We start from the raw sequence: 22,622 nt of genomic DNA, 5'->3' as shown, positions 1-22,622 counted from the left end.
AGAATGAGTTCCTATTTGACATTTCCCTTGAAGAAAGGGTCTCTGCTAAAATATAAAAGGTTGAAAACCACTGGCCCAAATAATTCTGAAATTTAATGAGACTCCCAGGTATAAGCTTGGACTTTTCTGGTAATCTTAGCTCATTATGACCACATAAGATGGGGACCAAGATTGCGTGTAAGAACAGTCCCAGCTGCAGAAAAGGTCAGACGACACTGCTAAAGACAAGCTCCCACCTACCTGCTCCACTCGGATCTCAATCTCTCCATTCACCTTCTTCCCATGGAAATACTTTGACCTGTAAAGGGGAAGAAATCAGCTGAGTAAGGATGCAGGCTGTTTTACTCTTTTCTCCCTTCTCCCACAGGCCTTACCCCAGAGGTGCATATTGAGACACATCCTCGGCCATCCTACTGTCTCCTCCCACCTTCACTGCTGATTTTCTCAGTCTTTTTTTTTTTTTTTTTTTGAGATGGAGTTTCACTCTTGTTGCCTAGGCTAGAGTACAATGGCCCAGTCTCGGCTCACTGCAACTTCCGCCTCCCAGGTTCAAGCAAATCTCCTGCCTCAGCCTCCCAAGTAGCTGGGATTACAGGTGCTCGCCATCGCACTCAGCTAATTTTTGTATTTTTAGTAGAGATGAGGTTTCACCATGTCGGTCAGGCTGGTCTCGAACTCCTGACCTCAGGCAATCCACCCACCTCGGCCTCCCAAAGTGCGGAGATTATAGGCATGAGCCACCATGCCTGGCCGATTTTCTCATTCTTTATAGGTGGTGTGTGGTAGAGGGGAGAGGGTGGATGAGAAGACTGGAGGCTCAAGTTCTGGTTCTGTCACGTCACTTGACCTCCCTGCATCGCAGTTTTAGCATCTGTAAAAGAATGATATTAATAATTGTGCTACAGGCCGGGCGCTGTGGCTCACACCTGTAATCCCAGCACTTTGGGAGGCTGAGGCAGGTGGACCACCTGAGGTCAGGAGTTCGAGACCAGCCCAACCAATATGGAGACACCCCATCTCTACTAAAAATACAAAATTAGCCAGGGTGTAAATTACAAGCATGCCTGTAATTCCAGCTACTCTGGAGGCTGTGGCAGGAGAATTGCTTGAAACCAGGAGGCAGAGGTTGCGGTGAGCTGAGATCACGCCACTGCACTCCAGCTGGGCAACAAGAGCGAAACTCAGTCTCAAACAATAATAATAGTAATAAAAATTGTGCTACATATTTCCAAGGGTTACTTTGAGGATTAAATAAGAAAAAGGATCCCACATAAAAAGGTCTGAAATGATGGCTATGCTAACTATCTTAATCTAATCATTATACATTACATGTATCACAACACCAATACATACCCCATAAATATGCAAATTATTATGTATTGATTTTAAAAGAACGAAAGGATGTTTATAATGTTTTATCCATATTTATCTTAAATTAATGATTCTCATCATGTTATCTTCACATATATGTTAATCCTGTGTCCCCTACCCTTTGAAAGCAAAACCACAAATGGTTTACCTTGGTATCCTCCAACCCTCCAATTTAGTCTTCAGAAATATGTTGAATGTATAAAAGAATGATGATTGCTAGAAAGTGTGTAATTTAAAGTCTTTAGAAAATACACTTTTGTTCGATCCAGTTTCATTCTCAAGTATATATTTTTGTGTTCTTTTAACATTAAAAATGTTATGGCATTTTAACTCTTAACAAAAATCAATGTTTTAGTGATGCCCATTATCCATATCCAAATCTTCTAACTATCCAAAAAAGAGAATCCTACATAAATAATGCAGTATTGTTTTATTGAGTTTTACCTATATACCCCATATACTCCACCAAAGACTTATTATTGATCTATCTACTCTCACCCATTTCTCTATTTTTCTGTGTGTCTAATAAAGCAGTCCCCATTCATTCCTTTGTCCATCTACCATCCATCCATTCATCCATCTGTCCATTCGTCCATCCATCTATCCTTTCTTCCTTCCTTCCTTCCTTCCTTCCTTCCTTCCTCCTTCCCTCCTTCCTTTCATGGACTTTCTTCTACATCCCTGCCTCCGTCTTCTCCATCATCAATACATGATATCCCTATCTACCCATTGCTTAGACATCATCCCTGTACTCACTGATTCTACATTTTAATTATTTCTCAAATTCATTTGCCTGGTCATTTTTCTCCATAAGCACCCTAATCCTGACCTATGATTCATCTCTCTACTGAGAGTTTCTTCATATTGTTTTCATACTATTTATTACAATGACAATTAATTATAATTTGTAGCTGGGTTTAATGCCTGTGTACCACTAAACTATAACACAGCTCCTTGAGGTCAGAAACAACCTATCACATTCATCATCTTCTTCCTAACACCTACTAGAGTGCTTAACACATAGTAGGAGCTTGACTAATATTTGTTAGATGAATACATGAGTGAAGAGAATGATGAAAAAACACTTGTTGAGCATCAACTCTATCAAGCCAGAAATTCTGCTATAGAGTTTAACGTACATCCTTTCTCATTAGTGCTCACAACCACCACCACGAAGTAGATATCATTATTTCCAACTTACAGATGAAGAAACTGAAACCCAAAGAGACTAAACACTTTGCCTAAGGGATTTGAACCCAGGACTTCTAATTCCGTATCTGTGCTTTTGCTCAACTCTGAAAAATAGCAGTGAAAATTGGGGTCTTTATGGGTTTGGATATCGTCTCACAAAAAGTAACAAAATTTCCATTTTCTCTTTCTGATTATTGGTATGATGACACTAATAGTTCTTGGTGACTTGCTGTGAACTGGGCATTGTGTTAAGCATTTCCATAAACTTCTTTGGGACAGAGACAGCTCTTTGCTTCCTAATACTCATTCTCCCCTTTTTCCACAGTAAGAGAGTTGACAGATTGGTATATAAAAATGTGCACCCCAACTCTCCCATCGGCTGGGTGCAGCCACAAGATTGATTTCTAATGGATAATTTTTTAAGCATTAAACAACCTTCTTAGACTCCTATTCTTTTCCTTGGAAGATGGGTGTCATCACCCATTTTTTTCAGCCTTCCATTTGTGAAAGAATCCTTTTTGCGAATTTACTAATAGCTTCAGTCTGTCTGCTTCCAAAGTCTCTCTACCTACTCTTAGCTGATGCCGGTGGAGTTAATCTCTTCCCAAGACTGACTGACAGTTCTGATATTAGCACCACTTTTTCTTACATCCTGATGGGCTTAGATGTCAACTAGGCAGTACTTTAGTAGGAAAGGAACTATTAGTGTGACTCGAAAGCAAGATTTTGATTTTTTTCTCTCAGCAATGGTCTTCAAATAAATGCCTGTGTGGACAGCCTCATGCAAAGACAATCTTTTCATATAGTTTGTGAATTTTAGCATGAATCCTTAAAGGTGGTATTGGCAAATTCCAGACACAAGGACAGGCCCATGTCTAGTATTTACAGCGCCTGGGGCAAAGTGACAAATGGAAACCTGTGTGTCATACGTCTAATATTTAAAATTGACAAAATCAAGCCAGCAAACATTTAAATAAAAGATATCTGTCCACCAGGCATGGTGGCTCATGTCTGTAATCCCAGCACTTTGGAAGGCCGAGGCAGGTGGATCACGAGGCCCGGAGTTTGAGTCTAGCCTGGCCAACATAGTGAAACCCCATCTTTACTAAAAATACAAAAAATTAGCCAGGCGTGGTGGTAGGCGCCTGTAATTCCAGCTACTTGGGAGGCTGAGGCAGGAGAATCGCTTGAACCCGCGAGGCAAAGGTTGCAGTGAGCCGAGACTGTGCCATTGTATGCCAACCTGGGCGACAAGAGTGAAACTCCGCCTCAAAAAAAAAAAGAAAGAAAAGAAAAAGAAAAAAAAGACGTCTGTCTCCCTTCCTTGGCAGATACAACTTCATAATGACCTTAAAGATTCAGAATGTAGACTTCTGAGAATTCTTTGCGCTCTACCCAGCACATGGTAGCATGAGGATTGCCAGCTCTTGGTTCTCAGACCTCACCCAAGATCCTCCTTAATTCCCCACCTACTCTCCTCTGTCCTGCATCACTGAGGCTCCTGGTGCGGGTATGTGGATGACCCAGACCACGTGGCTAAGCTTCATCTACTCCCTTCCCCTCCCCAGATGGTTGCCCTTTGGCCACCTCTTGGAAGATGGACCAAGAAGTTGGCCTATATAGGCCCTGAAGTTGGGTTAAGGTCCCTTTGAGGAGGGAATTCTAGAGTTTGGGTACCCACGGCATGGCTTAAGAGTGCAATTTGCAGGGTCTTGGTGGGAATATCCCCTCAGTCCTAACTCCTCTGCCTGTCAAGAGAGGTGTGGCTAATAAAGACCAGAGCAGGATCCAAGGTAGGTGTCCTTTGTGGATTTAAACAAGTCATTAGCTTTTAAATCCAAGCTCCAAATTTAAAAGAAATATTTGGTGGGCCTGGGACCGCGAATGGTAACCTATGATTACAATCACCGGCATACTGAAAAAAAAACAAAAAACAAAAAAAAAAAACAACATGGATTTGCAATCACACAGGCTTGGGCAAAATCTTAGCTCTACTACTCATCCACCATGTGTTCTAAGACAAGACACTTAGCCCTCTGGGTCTCAGTTTCCTCATTTGTCAAGTGGTGATAGTAACTACCAGGGAAGAGTGTGGTGAGAAACTCACATAATCCTCTATGCAACAAGGCAGTAAAGTGCAATGGCTTCAGGGCAGACAGCCTGGATAGGACCCCCAACTCCTCCACTCGCTTGTGCAAGCTTGGGTAAGCCAACCTCTGAATGCCTTAGTTTCCACACCTAGGAAATGAGGATAATAGCAGTAGCCACCTCTGAGGGTTGTTATGAGGATTAAATGAAACAAGACATACAAAGCACTGAGAATAGTCCCTGGCACATAGTAAGCTCCAAAGTGTATAGCCCACGGCCTGAAACAATGCACAAGAGCAAAGAGCTATCCAGTGTTTACCCTGTGCCTAGTGGGTGCTGCATGGCGGGGACCCACAAATAAAACAATCTGACCCTCTTGGGGGTTACAAAGCAGAATTATGACTCACCTTGATCTGTCTCATAGGTGCAAAGAGTGATGGCTGGTGATGGGGACAAAGAGGTGGCCTTGGTCTATAAGGACAGCCAGCCCCTTCACATCCTTCCTCCTATTTGACCCTCATGCCAACCCTGAGGGGTGGTAGGACTGGGATCACTCCCCACATGTTCCAGATGGAGAAGTCTCTGCTCAAAGTCACACGAGTGATCTGGGTATCCAAATCCTAGAGGGAAGAATTTCCAGCCTTTCCTGGAGACACTAAGTGGTCTTTCAGATTTTTTGGATCCAGTCCAGAGCCCTGGCATCCTTCATGATCTGGACCCTGCTGACTGGGGGTCTGCTTCCCCTCCGGTTTGCTGTCTATTTCATGGTCACATCCAACTTCCTGCGCTTCTCTAAATACTCCCTGTGCTGTCATGCCTCTGAGCCTCTGCACAGGCCATCCCCTCTGCTTGGCACTTCCTTGACTGTCTCTGTCTCATGTTCCAAGATCCCATGAGTGATATCTACTCTGTTGAGTTTTCCCTGACAGCACCCCCTTCCCTGGCTGGGCTGAGCGTCCTCCCTTGGTTCCTACAGCATGCTGCACTTACGACCATTCCAGCCCTTACCACTCCACGTTGTTATTACACATCACCTATCTGCCCTCTGCCCCCAAACATCTAGTCTGTGAGCTCCTGGAAACCAGAAACTGAGTCTCCATGCTCACTGTCTCCAGTATCCAGCACGATGAACTAGGGCACAGCGCACAGGCTTAACAAATGTTCCCTGACCGGGTAAGGAGATACTGTCTGTAGGCCGGCCTTTCCTGGAGATACTTGACTGCCATCTACTGGTGCACCATTGTAATACATTTACAGATCTACAGCCACTGCGATGTGGGGGCATGTACCAGGCCAACCTGCGCAACTGGCATTCCTCGACTTGATTCTAATCTGGAACCCGAAGCACTTTGCACTACCCCAATACCACCCAAGCAGCTGTGGTCTTAATGAGACCTCACCTTCCCAGGAGAAACATTTGTTTTGCCCACCTCTGGAATGTTTACTGCAGGGCCTGGCAGACGGACTGGGGCTGAAGCTGAGGGTCAGGGAGTCCATCCCCCCGCCTGGCTGCAAGTCAGAAGTCTGTCTCCTGATGGGCCACACAGACTGCTGCCTCCTTGCCGGGGGCTCATTCAGGCTTGAGCCGCCTCTGAACGGCTCTGTCTGGCAGAGGGAAGGGTAGCGATGGTCTGGAATTCTAGATGCCTTTGGGGGCTGGGGTTGCTGCCTCTGTAATTGACTGGCTGTCTGACCTCAGGCAAAATGGATGGACCCGCTGTGCCTAAGGGCTCTGTCTCTCACGGCTGCCTCCTCCTCACACCCTAGTATGTTCAATCTCATAACGGGCTCCCTGAATACCTCAGCCAATCAATCAAGTCCTTGGCCTGGGGAAGAAGGTGGGGAGAGCTCTGGATTCCACGAAGATTCTGTCTCTGTGGGTGGTCTCATATTTTACTGCCACATCTGAGGCCCCAGGAAGAAGAATATTATAAAACTGGTGCTGCCTGGGGTGGGAAATGCCTAGTTGGGGGAGGCGGGAAGTGTGCACAAGACAGATTGATGAGGAATGGGTATGGTGCTCTTTTGTGGCTGCAGCAGGGGCAGAAGAAGGGGAATTCATACAAACAGGATCTGTCTTCAAACAGGACTTTTTTTCCCAATAAATTGATCCTGTATGTAGAGTTAACGCAGGCAGGGCTTGGTGATGGACCTTCCAAGGAAGGAGAGGTTGGGAATGTCCTGTCCTAGGGACAGCTGTCTCTCCGCAGGTCACCCCCACTGGGGGTGGGATGGAGATAGAGAAAGATTTTCATGTTTCTGATGCAACACGTCGGTTGCTGATTTGTGGCCCAGGCAGAAGTAGGGGAGACAGTCAATGGGCCATGCAGAAAATGGTTGACGGCAAAACATTCAGGCTTTGCCAGTTAGCAGGAGAGTCACGTGGCAGGCTGGATGGGCAGAGATGTGGGAAAAGAAAGACCTTGGAACACAGAGGGACCCAAGATCTGATGATTCTAGCTCCATTATTTTCTCCTGAGAACAGCTCACCCTCCTGGCACCTTCCCATTGCCAGATAGAGGGACTCCCCCACCCCAAACGATGGTGCAGCCTCTCAGTCCTCCATGCAATTAGCAAGGTCCAGTGAACCAGGAAGGGAAGGAATGCTCTAAGAGTGATGAGACTCCCTACACCTGTATGGGGATCTGCGGAGGCAAAAGACTGTGACATAACAGGGTCAGAGGATGTGACAAATGATCGCCACCTTTCACCTCTGAGAACAATAGAGAAGGAGACTTTTGTGGGAAGGATCTGATCACAGTTGACATCACTTATTCACTCCCTCATTCGATCACTACTTATTAAGCCTTAGGTGGACTAGGCACCACACCAGACATAGGAGTAGATACAGCAGATACAGTGGCAGATGTAGTCCTTGTTCTTGGAGAGCTTACATGCTCATTGAAAAGACAAAAGTAAATAAATAAATAAACAGATAAAAAGAATGAGTACTATGAATAAAATGCAAAATCAATGGAATTGAGAATAAGACGTGGGGTGCAGGGGAGATTGGACTTCAGTTGGTAGAAAAGGCTTCTTTGAAAGACACTGAGGCTGGGAGCAGTGGCTCATGCCTGTAATCCCAAAACTTTGGGAGGCCAAGGTGGGCGGATCACGAGGTCAAGAGATCGAGATCATCCTGGCCAACATGGTGAAACCCCATCTCTACTAAAAATACACAAATTAGTAGGGTGTGGTGGTGCATGTCTGTAATCCCAGCTACTTGGGAGGCTAAGGCAGGAGAATCACTTGAACCCAGGTGGCAGAGGTTGCAGTGAGCCAAGATCTCGCCACTGCACTCCAGTCTGGCAACAGAGCGAGACTCTGTGTCAAACAATAATAATAACAATAATAATAATTTAAAAATAAATAGATAAAGAGAAGAGTACCATGAATAAAATGCACAACCAATGTGATTGAGGATAAGATGTGGGGTGCAGAGGAAATTGGACTTCAGTTGGTAGAAAAAGTTTCTTTCGAAGACACTGAACATATACAGATAGACCACCTACTATGTGCTAGAGTGTGCAGGCTTTAAGGAAACAAGCACAGAGACAACATAGCTAGCTCTTGGCCTCAGGGGGCTTACTACCTAATGGGAGGGACAGACACAAAAATAGAAAATGACCACACAGGGCATTCACACAAATATTACTCTCAACTCACAGAAAAAGCAGCCAACTCAGCCTGAAGGTCAGGGGTCACTTTCCTGAGGTCACGGTCCATCCATCCATCCAATGTTTGGTACCTAGTCTTTGCCAGGGCTGCAAAGGTGAGTGCAGCAGGATCTGGATGTATGTGTCTGCTGAAAGTACACAGGCAAGGACAAAGGAGGTAGGTACACCCTGGGGTCACCCGAGAGAGAGATGAATGTTCCTGGGTATGTCCTTTAATGTACAACAGGCACAGAGCAGAAGACCTGGGTTTGAGTGGGCAGCTCTGGCACCTGCTGCCTGATTTTGGACCAGCTTCTGCTTCCTCTTCTGTAGATGGGGATAAGAATATCTATTCACAGGGTTGTCAACAGGATTATATGAAGACACAGATTTAAGGGCCTCTGTAACCTGCCAAGAATGTGCTAGCAAGTGAGCTGTTCCCCAGTGGGCTGCAGGAGTAGAACTTGATCTCCCCAGGTAAGGAAGTGCATGAGCACAACTCGCCTTGGAGACAAGCCCAGGTCCCATTCAGCTATTTATTTCCTAGTGCTGCCCCAGGCCAGTGTCAACCTTCCTGAACCTTGGTTTCCTTATCTGTAAAAATAAGGACATTACTACATCTGCTGTAAGGACCCCATGAATGATATCCCTGACACATGGCAGGTGTTTAACTAATGTTCACCTCTTTCCCTCCTGTGCGTCAACATGATGGGTGGAGGGTCGAGACTAGCTGGGTATGTCCCTGAGAACATGACAGGACATTTTCTCCCTCAAAGAGGAAGAAGATGGCAGCGTCTGCCTTGCTCTAAATGAAATCCTACTTGGTTTTGAGCATGATGGAGACCTTCCCTGTCTAATCCCTGGGAGCTCCCTTCCCCTCCAGCATGGGCCTTTACGGTAAATAGAGTCATCAGGGCCAGGCAAGGTGGCTCATGCCTGTAATCCCAGCACTTTGGGAGGCCGAGGTGGGTGGATCACCTGAGGTCAGGAGTTCAAGATAAGCCTGGCCAACATGGTGAAACCCCGTGTCTACTAAAAATACAAAAATTAGCCAGGCATGGTGGCATGAGCCTGTAATCCCAGCTACTCGGGAGGCTGAGGCAGGAAAAACACATGAACCTGGGAGGCGGAGGTTGCAGTGAGCCAAGATCAAGCCATTGCACTCCAGCCTGGGCGACAGAGTGAGACTCCATCTTAAAAAAAAAAAAAAAAAAAAAAAAGTCATCAAACACCCACTCCCTGTGACTGCAGAGGACAGGCTAGAATGTCATCCCCCAGTCTCTACCCCTATCCTCTCTAAAGACACAGCACTATGTGACCCTCATTCCTACAGATGTCTGCAAGTTCACAGTCTTCGTACCACAGAAAGGGTTAACATTTGGAAGGCTACATCATGCCTTCAGCAAACACTTATTGAGCATCTACTAAGGGCCCAACTGAGGAAATCCCCACAGGAAAAGTAATATACTAAAAAGTAATTCATACCAAGGTACAAGTGACTAATATTTGATCATTCCAGAAAAGGGTTTTTGATGGCATAAGGAAGATAAGGGGATCATGGGGATATTGTGTGTCTTGTTTGGCAAGGGAATGTGGAGCCTGTCAAGGTGAAAAGTGCAGAGCACCAAAAGAGAGGCTAAGAGCATTTATTATCCATTCATCCACCCAACTACCCATCCATGAATCCATCCAACCATCCATCCATCCATCCATCCATCCACCCATCCATCCATCCATCCATCCATCCATCCATCCATCCATTTATCCATCCATCCATCCATCCACATATTCATCCATCCATGCATCCATCCATGCATCCATCCACCCACCCACCTACCCACCCATCCACCCATCCATCCATACATTCGCCCATCCATCCACATATCCATCCATCTAGGATATACTATATTCTCAGCACTGTGTTAGACAGGCCCTTGAAATTGCACTGAACAAAACAGCCCCCTTGCCATCCTCGTTTTTACTGTCTAGCCAGGAGATAGTCCCAGAAGAGGAACTAGACCAAATAGTTACTCTGACGCCTGTCTTCTTTATCAGAAGTTGCCAACTAGTAGACCTCATAGAATCCACAGTCTTGTTTTGTTGCACTTAAATTGTATAATTTTACTTTTAAAATAGAACATTCGCTAGCAAGGTGACTCACGCCTGTAATCCCAGTACTTTGGGAGACTGAGGTGGGCGGATCACTTGAGGTTGGGAGTTCGAGACCAGCCTAGCCAACATAGCGAAACCCCATCTCTACTAAAGATACAAAAAAAAAATGGCCAGGCGCAGTGGCTCACGCCTGTAATCCCAGCACTTTGGGAGGCCAAGGCAGGCAGATCACAAGGCCAAGAGATTGAGACCATCCTGGCCAACACAGTGAAACCTTGTCTCTACTAAAAAAATACAAAAAATATTAGCCGGGCGTGGTGGTGTGTGCCTGTAGTCCCAGCTACTCAGGAGGCTGAGGCAGGAGAATTGCTTGAACCCAGGAGGCGGAGGTTGCAGTGAGCCAAGACAGTGCCACTGCACTCCAGCCTGGGCGACAGAGTGAGACTCTGCCTCAAAAAAAAAAAAAAAATTAGCCCGGCATTGTGGTGCACACTACTGGGGAAGCTGAGGCAGGAGAACAGCTTGAACTCGGGAGGCAGAGGTTGCAGTGAGCTGAGCCTGCACCACTGCACTCCAGCCTGGGTAAAACAGTGAGACTCCATCTCAATGATAGTAATCATCATCATCATCATCATAATAGAACATTCATATAAAAATTCATATCTCTGACTTTTCTTGAAAATCAGTAACTCGACAACACCAGGCCCTTATTCCCATATGGCAAAAACTGGCTGCGTGGCCTGCAGCTGCTGCCTCAGAGGAGGCATCAGTTCTCACGCCCAACACAGTTCCCAGTGCTCCCTGTCATCTCTCTGCAGCCGAAGCCAAGTGGCAGATATCATCTGTCATAGAGCCTATGCTGCTGCTTTTCTTATAGCAGGGAAATATTTCTCTATGCCTGTGCTTTTTCCTACCACCTGCCCCTTCACTCACAGACTGATTTGTCCCCTCTGAGCAGCTGCACAGGCAACCCCTAATTTCGCTAAGCCTATTCTGAAGATGGCAATTAGCTCAGCGCAAATCTTCAGGAAACCCGCACTCCTGTCCTTCCTGCAAACCCAGGGCAGGAAGTCAGGAAAATGGAAATGAAGCACCATCCCTTCTCCTGCCGTCACAGATGGCTTCTCTCCTGTCGAAGATGCACGTCCCAGACAGGCCTCCACAGGCCCCAGGGCTTCCTAGACGTTCTGTAATGAGGCTGGCATCTGCCCAGAGCCCTGCCTCCCCCAGGGCAAGGCTGTAACTCAGGCAGAAATCAACTCCACCCCAGGAGTAGCTATTGCTCAAGAAGACTCGTGCATCCGAGGGACTCTTTGGAAAGAAGGTCACTTGGAGGGCCTGGGCCAGAAAGCCAGGTTGTGGAGGATAAAACACGACTCACAAGTGAAATGCTGAAACTCCTCAGAGTTTGCCCAAGGCAAGGGCATGAGAAGTGACTAGAGAAGACATCAGAGAGAAAACAAACGGTTTCAAGTCCGAGCTTCCTTTTTAAAGGCTTGCAGCCTGATCCCTTCATGGTCTAAGCCCCATTATTTTTCCCAAATGGGTAGCCAAGCTGTGTCTGAACACCTGCACGTGATGGGGAGCTCATTGCCTCACCCGGCAGCCCACTCAGTCTCTGGATGACTTGGTCAATTAGATGAATTTTCTGTATACTGAGCTGAAATATGTCTCCCTCTTTGTTTTCCCCCATTGGTTCCAGTTCTACCAGGTGGGAGTCTCACGAAACAAGTCCTCTAGCTGGGGGGTTTCTAAACTTGGCTTTACATCATTTAAAAAATTCATCTCAGCCAGGTATGGTGGCTCACGCCTGTAATCCCAGCACTTTGGGAGGCCAAGGCGGTTGGATCACCTGAGGTCAGGAGTTCAAGACCAGCCTGACCAATACAGTGGAACCCCATCTCTACTAAAAATACAAAAATTAGCCAGGTGTAGTGGTGGGCATCTGTAGTCCCAGCTACTGGGGAGGCTGAGACAGGAGAACTGTTTGAACCTGGGAGGCAGTGGTTGCAGTGAGGTAACATCACTCCACTGCACTCCAGCCTGGGTGATAGAGCGAGACTCCATCTAGGGAAAAAAAAAGAAAGTTCATCTCCTGAGCTCCAATCTAGATATTCTGATTCCATCATTGCAGGGGGACATCTCAGTGTGGCCTGTCCTGTATCCATTCTGCCTTCTTCTGGTAACAGCAGCTCTATTTGCATTCGCATTGATGGAAGCAAGCCTTTTTTTTGTGCAGTCCTGGTGTGACTGTCCCAAAGTGCCCGCAGAGCAAGGAGTGGAACAAGCCGGGCTTGTTCTTCCCCAGGAATTTGATTTTTGAACAGAGAGAAACAAGGATGAAAGCAAGCAGGAGCTGATTTATCCCGAGATTGTTCCTGCCACCTACATCTGTGGAGGGGTCTAGGGATCCAGGGACCCAGCGGCCCCATCTTTCTGACACTCAGGTCTCCCTGTTTTCCTTTGCTTCTGAGAGCTTCCCCATACATTTTCAATAAACCTCTTTTGTTTGTTTGTTTTGTTTTGTTTTGTTTTGAGACGGAGTCTTGCTCTGTTGCCCAGGCTGGAGTGCACTGGTGCAATCTCGGCTCACTGCAACCTCCACCTCCTGGGTTCAAGTGATTCTCCTGCCTCAGCCTCCCAAGTAGCTGGGACTACAGGGTCCCGCCACCACGCCCTGCTAATTTGTGTATTTTTAGTAGAGATGGGGCTTCACCATGTTGGCTAGGCTGGTCTTGAACTCCTGACTTTGTGATTCACCCGCCTCGGCCTCCCAAAGTGTTGGGATTACAGGCGTGAGCCACCACGCCTGTCCCAAAGTCTATTTCTTTTTCGTGCAAAGAACTGTATCCAACACAGAGGGTGTAGATGGTGCCTGGGAATCTGAATGTCATTGTGATGGAAAGTCTTTTGGAGGCCATGCTCTTAGTCCATCCTCACTGTTTAACATAGGAGAAACAGGCCAGAGAAGAAGGTGATCCCTCAGTACCAGCCTCAAGACCCCACAGCATCTGCAGAGTTCTTTAGAAAGGCAGCCAAGAAGAGAGAAATTTAGGAAGAAACAGCACCCATCAGATTTCTCCCCACACTCTCTTCTGCTCAAAGACATTTCCTCCAGATTTTCTAGCTCCTGTTTCCGAGGGTGAAGCTCTCCCCCAAGACTCCACTAGGACGGGGGTAACAACTCTTCACTGTTCCCCCCTCCTCCCCAAAAGAGCTGGGTAGGAAGCAGCAGAGGCACCAGGCCGCTGGATTGGACGGCATGTAGACCTCACGGAGAGGGGTCAGCACTTAAAAAATTCCTCAAGTCAAAGGGCTCGGGGCTTGGGTGCCGCACAAGGCCCTCACTGTGTGCACATTGTCTCCCTGATAAAAGGGGCCGGGCCTGGGAAAACGGAGCCGTCTCCAGGCGACGGGGTAGGCTGCTGAGGAATGCCCAGGACCCCTCCCTCCCCCAGACACCAGGGCCAGGACGGCGAGGGGGCAGGGAGGGGCGGGGGGTGCAGCGTGGGTGCCCAGAGGGAGAGGAATGAAGTTCAGAGCCCCTCCAGGAGGTGTTGGGTGGTGTGTTTGAGTCATGGAATGAAGCAAACAGAAGGTGACAAAACTCCCTTCATTAGCCCCTTCCTATCTCCACCCCCAGCCCCTCCAGCCATCCCAGAAACTCCTTCATTTCCCCACGCAAACAGGCAGGGCCTGCCCTTGTTCAAGGAGAGCCTTAGGGGTAGGGGAAGCGGTGGAGAGAGGCACAAGGATTTCGTTCCTCAGAGCCAAGTGTCTTCAACAGAGAGTTGTGTGTCTCCACTCTAAGCCTCTCAACCAACTCTAGGAGGAGGGGACTGACTTGGAGTCGGCACCTCATCCTCCCAGCGAAGGGACTGCCAGCCTGCCAGGATCTTGACACCCTCCTCTAGGGCTTCTGGAAGACGGCCCTCCAGCACATCCAGCTGAGCTGAGAGGCAGGCCAAGTGGCTTCCTTCCCCTTGGCTTCCACAATGATTATATTCACAAGCAATTAGTAATTGCAATTAATTGTTAATAACAGTTACCATTTCAGGGCCTCTTAGGACAGCCTAAGCCATGTACCAGCTCCACCCATGTCATTATCTCTAATCTTTCCAGTTACCCTTCCAGGAAGATATTCCATGACCCTGCCTTCCTGCTGAGGAATGTGAGGTTCGGAGGTTGCATTTGCCCAAGGTCACATAACTGAGAAGGAAAACAGGGACCAGAGCCCACAGTACCCAGACCGTCTGGCTCTGGACTGTCCCTTCAGCTTTGCTCCCTCCCTCCTTGCTGGTGACAGACGGTCCTCGTCACAGGCAAGGAAAGCTACTCTCTGAGAATGGGGTCAATAGGGGGATCTGGTTTGGCTCTTCCAGCCAGAAAACAAAGCAGCTCTAAGGCCAACCTCTCACTGACCCCATGGTAGCAGAGCCAGCAGTGTCTCTTGTTGCTGCCCTCCATAAGGAGAGAGGCCAGATAAAATCCAGGACATCCAAATTTTCCATCCAATCCAAATTTCCAATGAACAATACATCATTTTGTAGTATAAGTCTATCCCAAATATTGCATGGGATATACTTAGACTCATTCATTGTCTATCTATTAACTGGGTGTCTTGTATTTTTATTTGCTAAATCTGACAACCCTACCCCTAAGCCACTGCTGGTGGTGCCAGCTCTGAGTTCACCCCCCTATCCTTCCTCCAGGTGGCACAGGTGGATGCAGAATGTCCTGATCATCACAGGGCTGATCGAGCCCAATGCAGTCCTTACAGGGACAGGCCAAGATGCCCTGCAGTCCTCATGCCTTTGGTCAAAGCAGCCTGAAGCTGCTTTTTTTTTTTTCTGAGATGGAGTCTCCCTCTGCCGCCTTGATGGAGTGCAGTGGCACTATCTTGGCTCACTGCAGCCTCCAACTCCCTGGTTCAAGCGATTCTCCTGCCTCAGCCTCCTGAGTAGCTGGGATTGCAGGCATGCACCACCACGCTCAGTTAATTTTTGTTTTTTAGTAGAGACAGGGTTTCACCATGTTGGCCAGGATGGTCTCGATCTCCTGACCTTGCGATCCGTCTGCCTTGGCCTCCCAAAGTGCTGAGATTACAGGCATAAGCCACCGCGCCTGGCCCTTTTTTTTTTTTTTCCTAAAGGAAATGCTGGCCTCTGAGTTACCAGCTGCACCAGAAGGAGGGGAAGCCTTGTAAATAACATACAAGTATCAGGTACTCTCCTTGAATTCCAGGGCAACTGAATATGTTCTAAGGCTCTCTTCCAGGGCATCCTCAATCCTGAACTTTCCCTTTAATAGTAACAGCCTTTGGCAAGAGTATCCATTCATTCCTTAAATCATCCATCTATCCCGGCCTCCCATCCATCTATCCTAGCCAGGCACTGTGCTAGGCTCTAAGAGTCAGTGGTTGCATAGGAAAGGCATAAACTCTAACTTTGAGTCAGAGTTGGTCCATTATGGGTAGGACCAAAGTCACTCACACCTACATTGAAAAATGGCCATGGAGGAGAGGAACTCGGCATTCTCACTGGACACTCATAACATCCCTGCGAAGTTAGTGGTATAGGGAAGATGATGGCATTGTGATCCCACTTTACAAAGAAACTGAGGTGCCGAAAGGTACAGTATCTTGGCCAAGATCACAGAGATAGTGAGTGGCAGAGCTGGGACTTCAAGCCCACGCTACCACCTGCCTAGAGTTCTCTTGAGTATTATCTTCTTTCCCATTTAACTCTCAGGAATATGTCTGATGTGTGTTAGGAAATCACATCTTTACTATCTAAACAAAGGGGAAAGAACAGAAAAGATCTTGCCTGAGATGCCTTGGTGCTTTAAAAAGAGGAAAATATTCTATGCACATCCAAGGACAATTTCTGTAGAAGGTCCAATTTGCAAACCTGAACTCGTAAGTACGTGTATGGCTAAATGAATTCCCTTTTCCCTGGACACCCTTAATGCTCTGGCCTCCCGGAGGGCTCCAGCAGGGCGGGGCTGCCTGGCTAGAGGTGGGGCGCCTTCCTCTGAGGGTGAGGTCACCGGAATCCTGTGCTTGGCTTTGCACTGTAACATGGAGTGCTGCCACCCATTGCCTAACACTGCTCTCAGATGCTGGGTGTGTGCCGGGGTGTGAGGCCCCAGGGTCCTGCTCCCCAAGGCCAATGTCCTCAGGAGCAGTACAGGAGGGGCTGAGCTTCAGGTGGAAGAGATCAGGGAGTGGCATAAGAACTGCGGTGCCCAGGCTGGTCCTTTGGATGGGCCTGAGCCAGATCACAGATGTTACTGGCATTTGCTTTGATTTTGGACTCAGAGCCTCAGTCTTCCTTACATATACAATGAGAATAGTATTAGGGCCCCACACAGTTATTGGGAGGGCTAAATTAGAGAATCTGTGAAAGCCATTGAACCCCTGGTCAGGGGAAGTGCACAGATGCTTGCCAAAAGATGATGATGCACACATGACCCCATCCTCAAAGAGCTCTGTCATTCATGTGCTTGTTCAGTCATTCGACCAACACTCTTCAGCATCTATCTCGTGCCACACACTGAAGCAGTAGCAGTGGTCAGCAGGAGAGTAGCACCATCAGAAATTCCTTTCACGAAGTTAGCCCAGTTCAAGTTCCAGCCCAGCCCCCCTTCTGTCTCCTTGAGCAGGTGCATGGTTTCTCTACGCTCTGCCCCCCTCACCTTTAAATGAGCCAACAGTCAACTCCTGCTCATTGGCAAATACTTAACAACCAGTTCTCTGGATGGGGGAACAAAAAGCCCTGCTTTCTAGCATTTGCCAATTTCCACAGTGTAAACGCTCCCGCAACAGCCAATGTGATTTTCAGCTGCACTGAGTCAAGGTGAGAGGGAAAAATAGAATTTTAAGAATGCCACCAATGTCATTCCTCAGTTGCATTGTCACACCCCCAACCTTGTCATTGCCAGTAACACATCACCTCCCAAATTCCTCATTCAGTCAACAGGCATTTCCTACGTACCTATTATCTGCCCTGTTCTAGGCATGGGCAAATAGACACCATGTAGAAGTGGGTGGGCAGGTAGTGCTGAAGGGCACACAGGTGATGACCATACAGCGTAATAACTCTTGGAATATCTAGAAATGCACATGGTGCTTAACAATGGGTATCATTAATCCTTGTTTAGTAGGAAGGTGTAGTCTGATACTCCTCCACCAAATGGATGGTAGCTGGGGAGGGTTTCGGAGGGTTTCAAACCAAGGACACCCTTTTTATTTCTTACCCAACAAATAAAAGAAAAAAGAAACCATCGGGAAGGGTGAGCAATAAAAGCGAAGATAACAATAGATCATTGTGGAAATGGAATAGCAGATATTCTGAGAAAAAGGCTACCAGCAGAGTAAGAGGACGGGAGAGCCAGGGCTCCAGAGGCCACCCAGGGAGGACTGCAGTGAGCTGGGGAGGAACAGCTTCTATTCACCGCTCCCCCAACACCCCTCCTCCCCATTCTATCCAGGCTCCAGAGACCTTGTAGGATAAACTGAGGGCGGGGAGGTACACCAGCTCCACCTGTCTTTTTTATTTTTTGGGTCATGTTAAAGGTTTTGATTTTGAAAATCAAACCTGGGGTTCTGGTACATTCTATAAGAATAGTTTAAAAAAAAAAAAAAGTCCCTCCATCCCCCTTTTTAAAAATAATTTCAAATAGCAGCCTTACAGTGACTCTGGCATCCTGGTAAGTAAAGAGTCAAGATTTTATACAGAGGTGAATAAAAATAGAAATTCTTCCACCGGGTGTTCTGTGTTACTGATCCCTAAGGTGAGGTGAGTTTCAGACTCCATTATGCACAGTACAAGTTATCCTGCTTGGACTAGGGTAGGGCAATGACGTATGATAACTGAACAGTTACTGTGTGTTGAGCTCCAGGAATATTAAGAAGAGTAAGAGACAGGCCTTGTTCTTGCAGAAGAGATGATTATAATACAGATACAGGCCGGGCGCAGTGGCTCACGCCTGTAATCCCAGTACTTTGGGAGGTCGAGGCGGGTGGATCACGAGGTCAGGAGATCGAGACCATCCTAGCTAACACGGTGAAATCTCGTCTCTACTAAAAATACAAAAAATTAGCCGGGTATGGTGGTGGGCGTGTGTAGTCCCAGCTACTCCAGAGGCTGAGGCAGGAGGATGGTGTGAACCTGGGAGACAAAACTTGCAGTGGGCAGAGATCACGCCACTGCACTCCAACCTGGGCGACAGAGCGAGACTTCATCTCAAAAAATAATAAAAATAATAATAATACAGATACAGTGTGGTATGTGTGCCCACAGCACAAGGAAGTATGTTTTAAGTTACTCGAGGGAGGTCAATATTAACACTGCAGGGTGGGGGGCGTCAAGGAAGACTTCTCAGAAGAGGGGACACCTGAGCAGGATTTCAAACATGAATGGAAACTGGCCAGGTGTACAAGATAGGGAAGGGTATTCCAGGTAACAGGGAACAGAATGTACTAAGGCGAAAAGGTGTGTTTGAGAACTACAAGCTGTTTACTCTTCCTGCAGAATAAACAGCACAGGGCCAGGCACGGTGGCTCACATCTATAATCCCAGCACTCTGGGAGGCCAAGGCAGGCAGATCACTTGAGGTCAGGAGTTCGAGATCAACCTGGCCAACATGGTAAAACCCCGTCTCTACTAAAAATACAAAAATTAGCTGGGTGTGGTGGCCCGTGCCTGTAATCCCAGATACCCAGGAGGCTGGGGCACAAGAATCGCTTGAACCCCGGAGGCGGACGTTGCAGTGAGCCAAGATTGCACCACTGCACTCCAGCCTAGGCAACACAGTGAGACTCTGTCTCTAAAAAACAAACATAAAACAAAATAAAAACAAACAGTAATAGCACAGGAAGCAGAGCTGGAGGCAGAACTAGAGGGAGAGCAGGGCAGGCATGCTTATGACTTTGACTTTGAGGGCAACGATTCCCCCACCACAGGATTATATTAATAAAAGGAGATGCATGGGGAGGGGGCAGGCAGAAGCAAAGTGAAACTGGTCAGATTTGTGTTTCAGAAAGACGACCCTCGGGTGGTCACATGGAAGGTAACCAGGAGGTGAACTCAAGATGGGAGGCTTCAGACCAGTGAAGCTGCTGGAAAATTCTAGGCAAGAGAAGCAGTGGAGTGGCAGCGGGGCTGAAGAGAACTGAGTTTGACATCAATTAATTATAATTCTCCTTTCCCTTGTGGTTCTCAAAACCGACAGATCAGGCCGGGCACGGTGGTTCACACCTGTAATCTCAGCACTTTGGGAGGCCAAGGTGGGAGGATCGCTTCAGCCCAGGAGTTCAAGACAAGCCTAGGCAACACAGTGAAACCCCATCTCATTTAAAAACAAACAAACAAACAAACAAACTGCTGATTGTCCCCCACCATCCCAGAGAAGAGTATCACCTTTAGTTCAGACCTACCCGGAGCCGGGCTAGCCTAACCAGGCTCGTCTCCTCAGACACCCCCAACAGGAGAGAGTATCTTTACATGCCTGGCCATGAGTTCTCCCAGCAAAGATGGCTTTGTGACCCTCTATTTCTCCTGAAGATGAAAGGTCTTTCTCCAGGTCACTGGCCAGGTTTTGGATCGTCCTCAGGGGACCCAGGCTGGCTCAGAGTCCACAAGCTGGACACATCAGGTGGGGGACAGTGGTATCCTGCAACTCCCCGACCTGTCCACAACGAAACCTGATTCTACTGGAAGGCCCTGGACCAGGAATGGGAAGACAGAGAAATGTCTGTCTTCCTGAGAAGAGATGAGAAGGGTAGAAAAAGGGGCAGCATCATCATCGTTCCTGTTGGGGTGGGGATGGGCTCACTGTCTGTCCAGACTGCAGTTCCTCTCCTTCTCATTATCATCTGAAAGGGGAAAGAAGGGGGCCTGTGAGCTGGCTTCGTCCCTTTAACCACTTCCTCCCCTGGGAGACCACTCACACAGTGCACGAGGGGCTGGAGAGGGGGCTGACCCAGAGGCATGGAGGCTCTGCAGAACCGCCCAGGCAATGCGGAGCTGCCCCGCCACCTGCTGGCCGCTCCTGGTGGCAGGGGACAGGCATTTTTCCGGGATTCTTCAGGGCAGGACTGAGACTCTAAGGCAGCCAGCATCAATTTGGAGAAAGCCAGGAAGGTATTGAGATTCAGAGAGGTTAACAAGTTCATGAAAAATCTAGGATGGAGTTCTGTAGGGGAAGCTGGTATGTTGGCAGTAGGAAGTCTCTGTCACAAATGTCTAATAATTGCAGAGCCAACTGCCAGGTGAGTTAATGAATCTTAGTTTCTTCTCCCCTTTTTCACCCACTGAGGGGCAAGAACACCATAAACCTAAGATTGTCAAGTCCTAATTAAAGTGTGGGCATAGGACGTATGATTGAAATACATTGGGAAAAATTCCTCTGACCAAAGCTGTGTCCCCCGCCGTGCACATAGCCTAAAATTCACCCACTGGTCCTTCCTATGGATTAGACAGACTGAACAGCAAAATCAAAATTTAAATGTTATGGCGGAGGCCATTCATTGCATTTCAACCTCATTCACTATTTCCCTACCCTACTATACACCACATGGACACTGGAGGGACAGAGATTAATAAGACCCAACTTTATCACCTAGGACCCACGAGAAGAGTAACCAACAGACGAACGGGTTAAATAAATAGTACAATGGGATAAATCCTAATCCTGACTGCCCAGCATATTTGGCATGAAGAAATTAAACAGGCATGCCTACAAGGGGCTACTGTTAAGATGATTAATGTTGCACAGGAAGGATCACGATAGTCTGCAATAATAATACACACTTATGCAGTACTTACTGTCTACCAGGCACATCCTATGCACTGTTATACTAACTCAGATCTTAACTCCACTTACATATATTAACTCTACGACATAGGTACTATCATTATTCCCATTTAGGTGCAGTAACTTACAAAGGTCATATAGTTACTTCAGAGTAGAGATGGAATTTGAACCCAGATAGCCTAGCTCTGATGTCTGTATTCTTAACCACTGCACCGTACTGCCATTTATTAAGATCAACCTCCACGCAAAGATGTAACTTCCCTGACAAACAGCTGAGCCAGGGATAACACAGCCAGCAGAGAACACTCAAAATCAAAGTCAAATGTTGGGTTCAAGAGAGATAGAAAACTTCAAGGGCCATGTAGGCATTCTGACTACCAAGCAGATAGGCATTGTTCAGGGCAGAGGGCCTAAAAGCAACACCCCGGCAGATATCAACCCCTAAGCTCAGAGCCTAATAGTGATGCTTTACATAAACACATAAGCAGAGACAAACAAAGTTTCATGATAAATGCCCTTAAGCAAGCAGCAACACCTAAGATGATTCACATGGGATTGGAACACAGGTGATTCACACAACCACTCCAGTTAAGAAGAAGCAATTTCTGAGCAGGAAAGTGGAGACTGACGTCTGAATCTGCTGAACATACTTTAATGTTGACTTTATATAGAGTATGCATTAAAAACTATAAAGAGCACCAGGTGCGGTGGCGCACGCATGTAATCCCAGCACTTTGGGAGGCCGAGGTGGGCGGATCACGAGGTCAGGAGATCAAGACCCCCCTGGCTAACATGGTGAAACTTCGTCTCTACTAAAAATACAAAAAAATTACCCGGGCGTGGTGGTGGCTGCCTGTAGTCCCAGCTAGTCGGGAGGCTGAGGCAGGAGAATCACTTGAACCCGGGAGGTGGAGGTTGCAGTAAGCTGAGATCGTGAAACTGCACTCCAGCCTGGACAACAGAGCGAGACTCCATCTCAAAAAAAAACCAAAAACACAAAACTATAAATAGCGAGGCATAGGTTTAATCATTCCCAACCTGTTAACGTCTCAAGGAGTGAATGTGCGTATATACATACACATTGGACTAACAGAGCATCTGGCACATTTAATGAATGGGATACATTCATTTATTCAGTTAATACATGTTACTTGGTACCTACTGATACAGTTTGACTGTGTACCCACCCAAATCTCATCTTAAATTGTAGTTCCCATAATCTCCATGTGTTGTGGGAGGGACTCAGTGGGAGGTAACTGAATCATGGAGGTAGTTACCCCCAAGCTGCTGCTCTTGTGACAATGAGTTCTCACAAGAGCTGATGGTTTTATAAGCGGCTTCCCCCTTCACTTGGCACTCATTCATTCTCTCTCCTGCTGCCCTGTG

General features: G+C 47.3%; 1 protein-coding gene across 2 annotated transcripts in view; it reads right to left on the bottom strand.

Annotated features, from left to right (window-relative positions):
* Nucleotides 1-22,622, bottom strand: part of SYN3 (synapsin III) — a 548,825-nt gene that overhangs the window by 468,994 nt on the left and 57,209 nt on the right. For both annotated transcript variants that reach the window (XM_025398719.1, XM_025398718.1), the window contains exon 3: nt 241-298. In XM_025398719.1, the coding sequence (XP_025254504.1) occupies nt 241-298 (58 nt within the window). The remainder of the gene's footprint in view (nt 1-240; nt 299-22,622) is intronic.

Source organism: Theropithecus gelada, chromosome 10 (genome assembly GCF_003255815.1).
Source record: "Theropithecus gelada isolate Dixy chromosome 10, Tgel_1.0, whole genome shotgun sequence".
NCBI lineage: Eukaryota > Metazoa > Chordata > Mammalia > Primates > Cercopithecidae > Theropithecus > Theropithecus gelada.
Note: the sequence above shows the minus strand (reverse complement) of the source record. Positions and strands in the feature narration are given on the sequence as shown.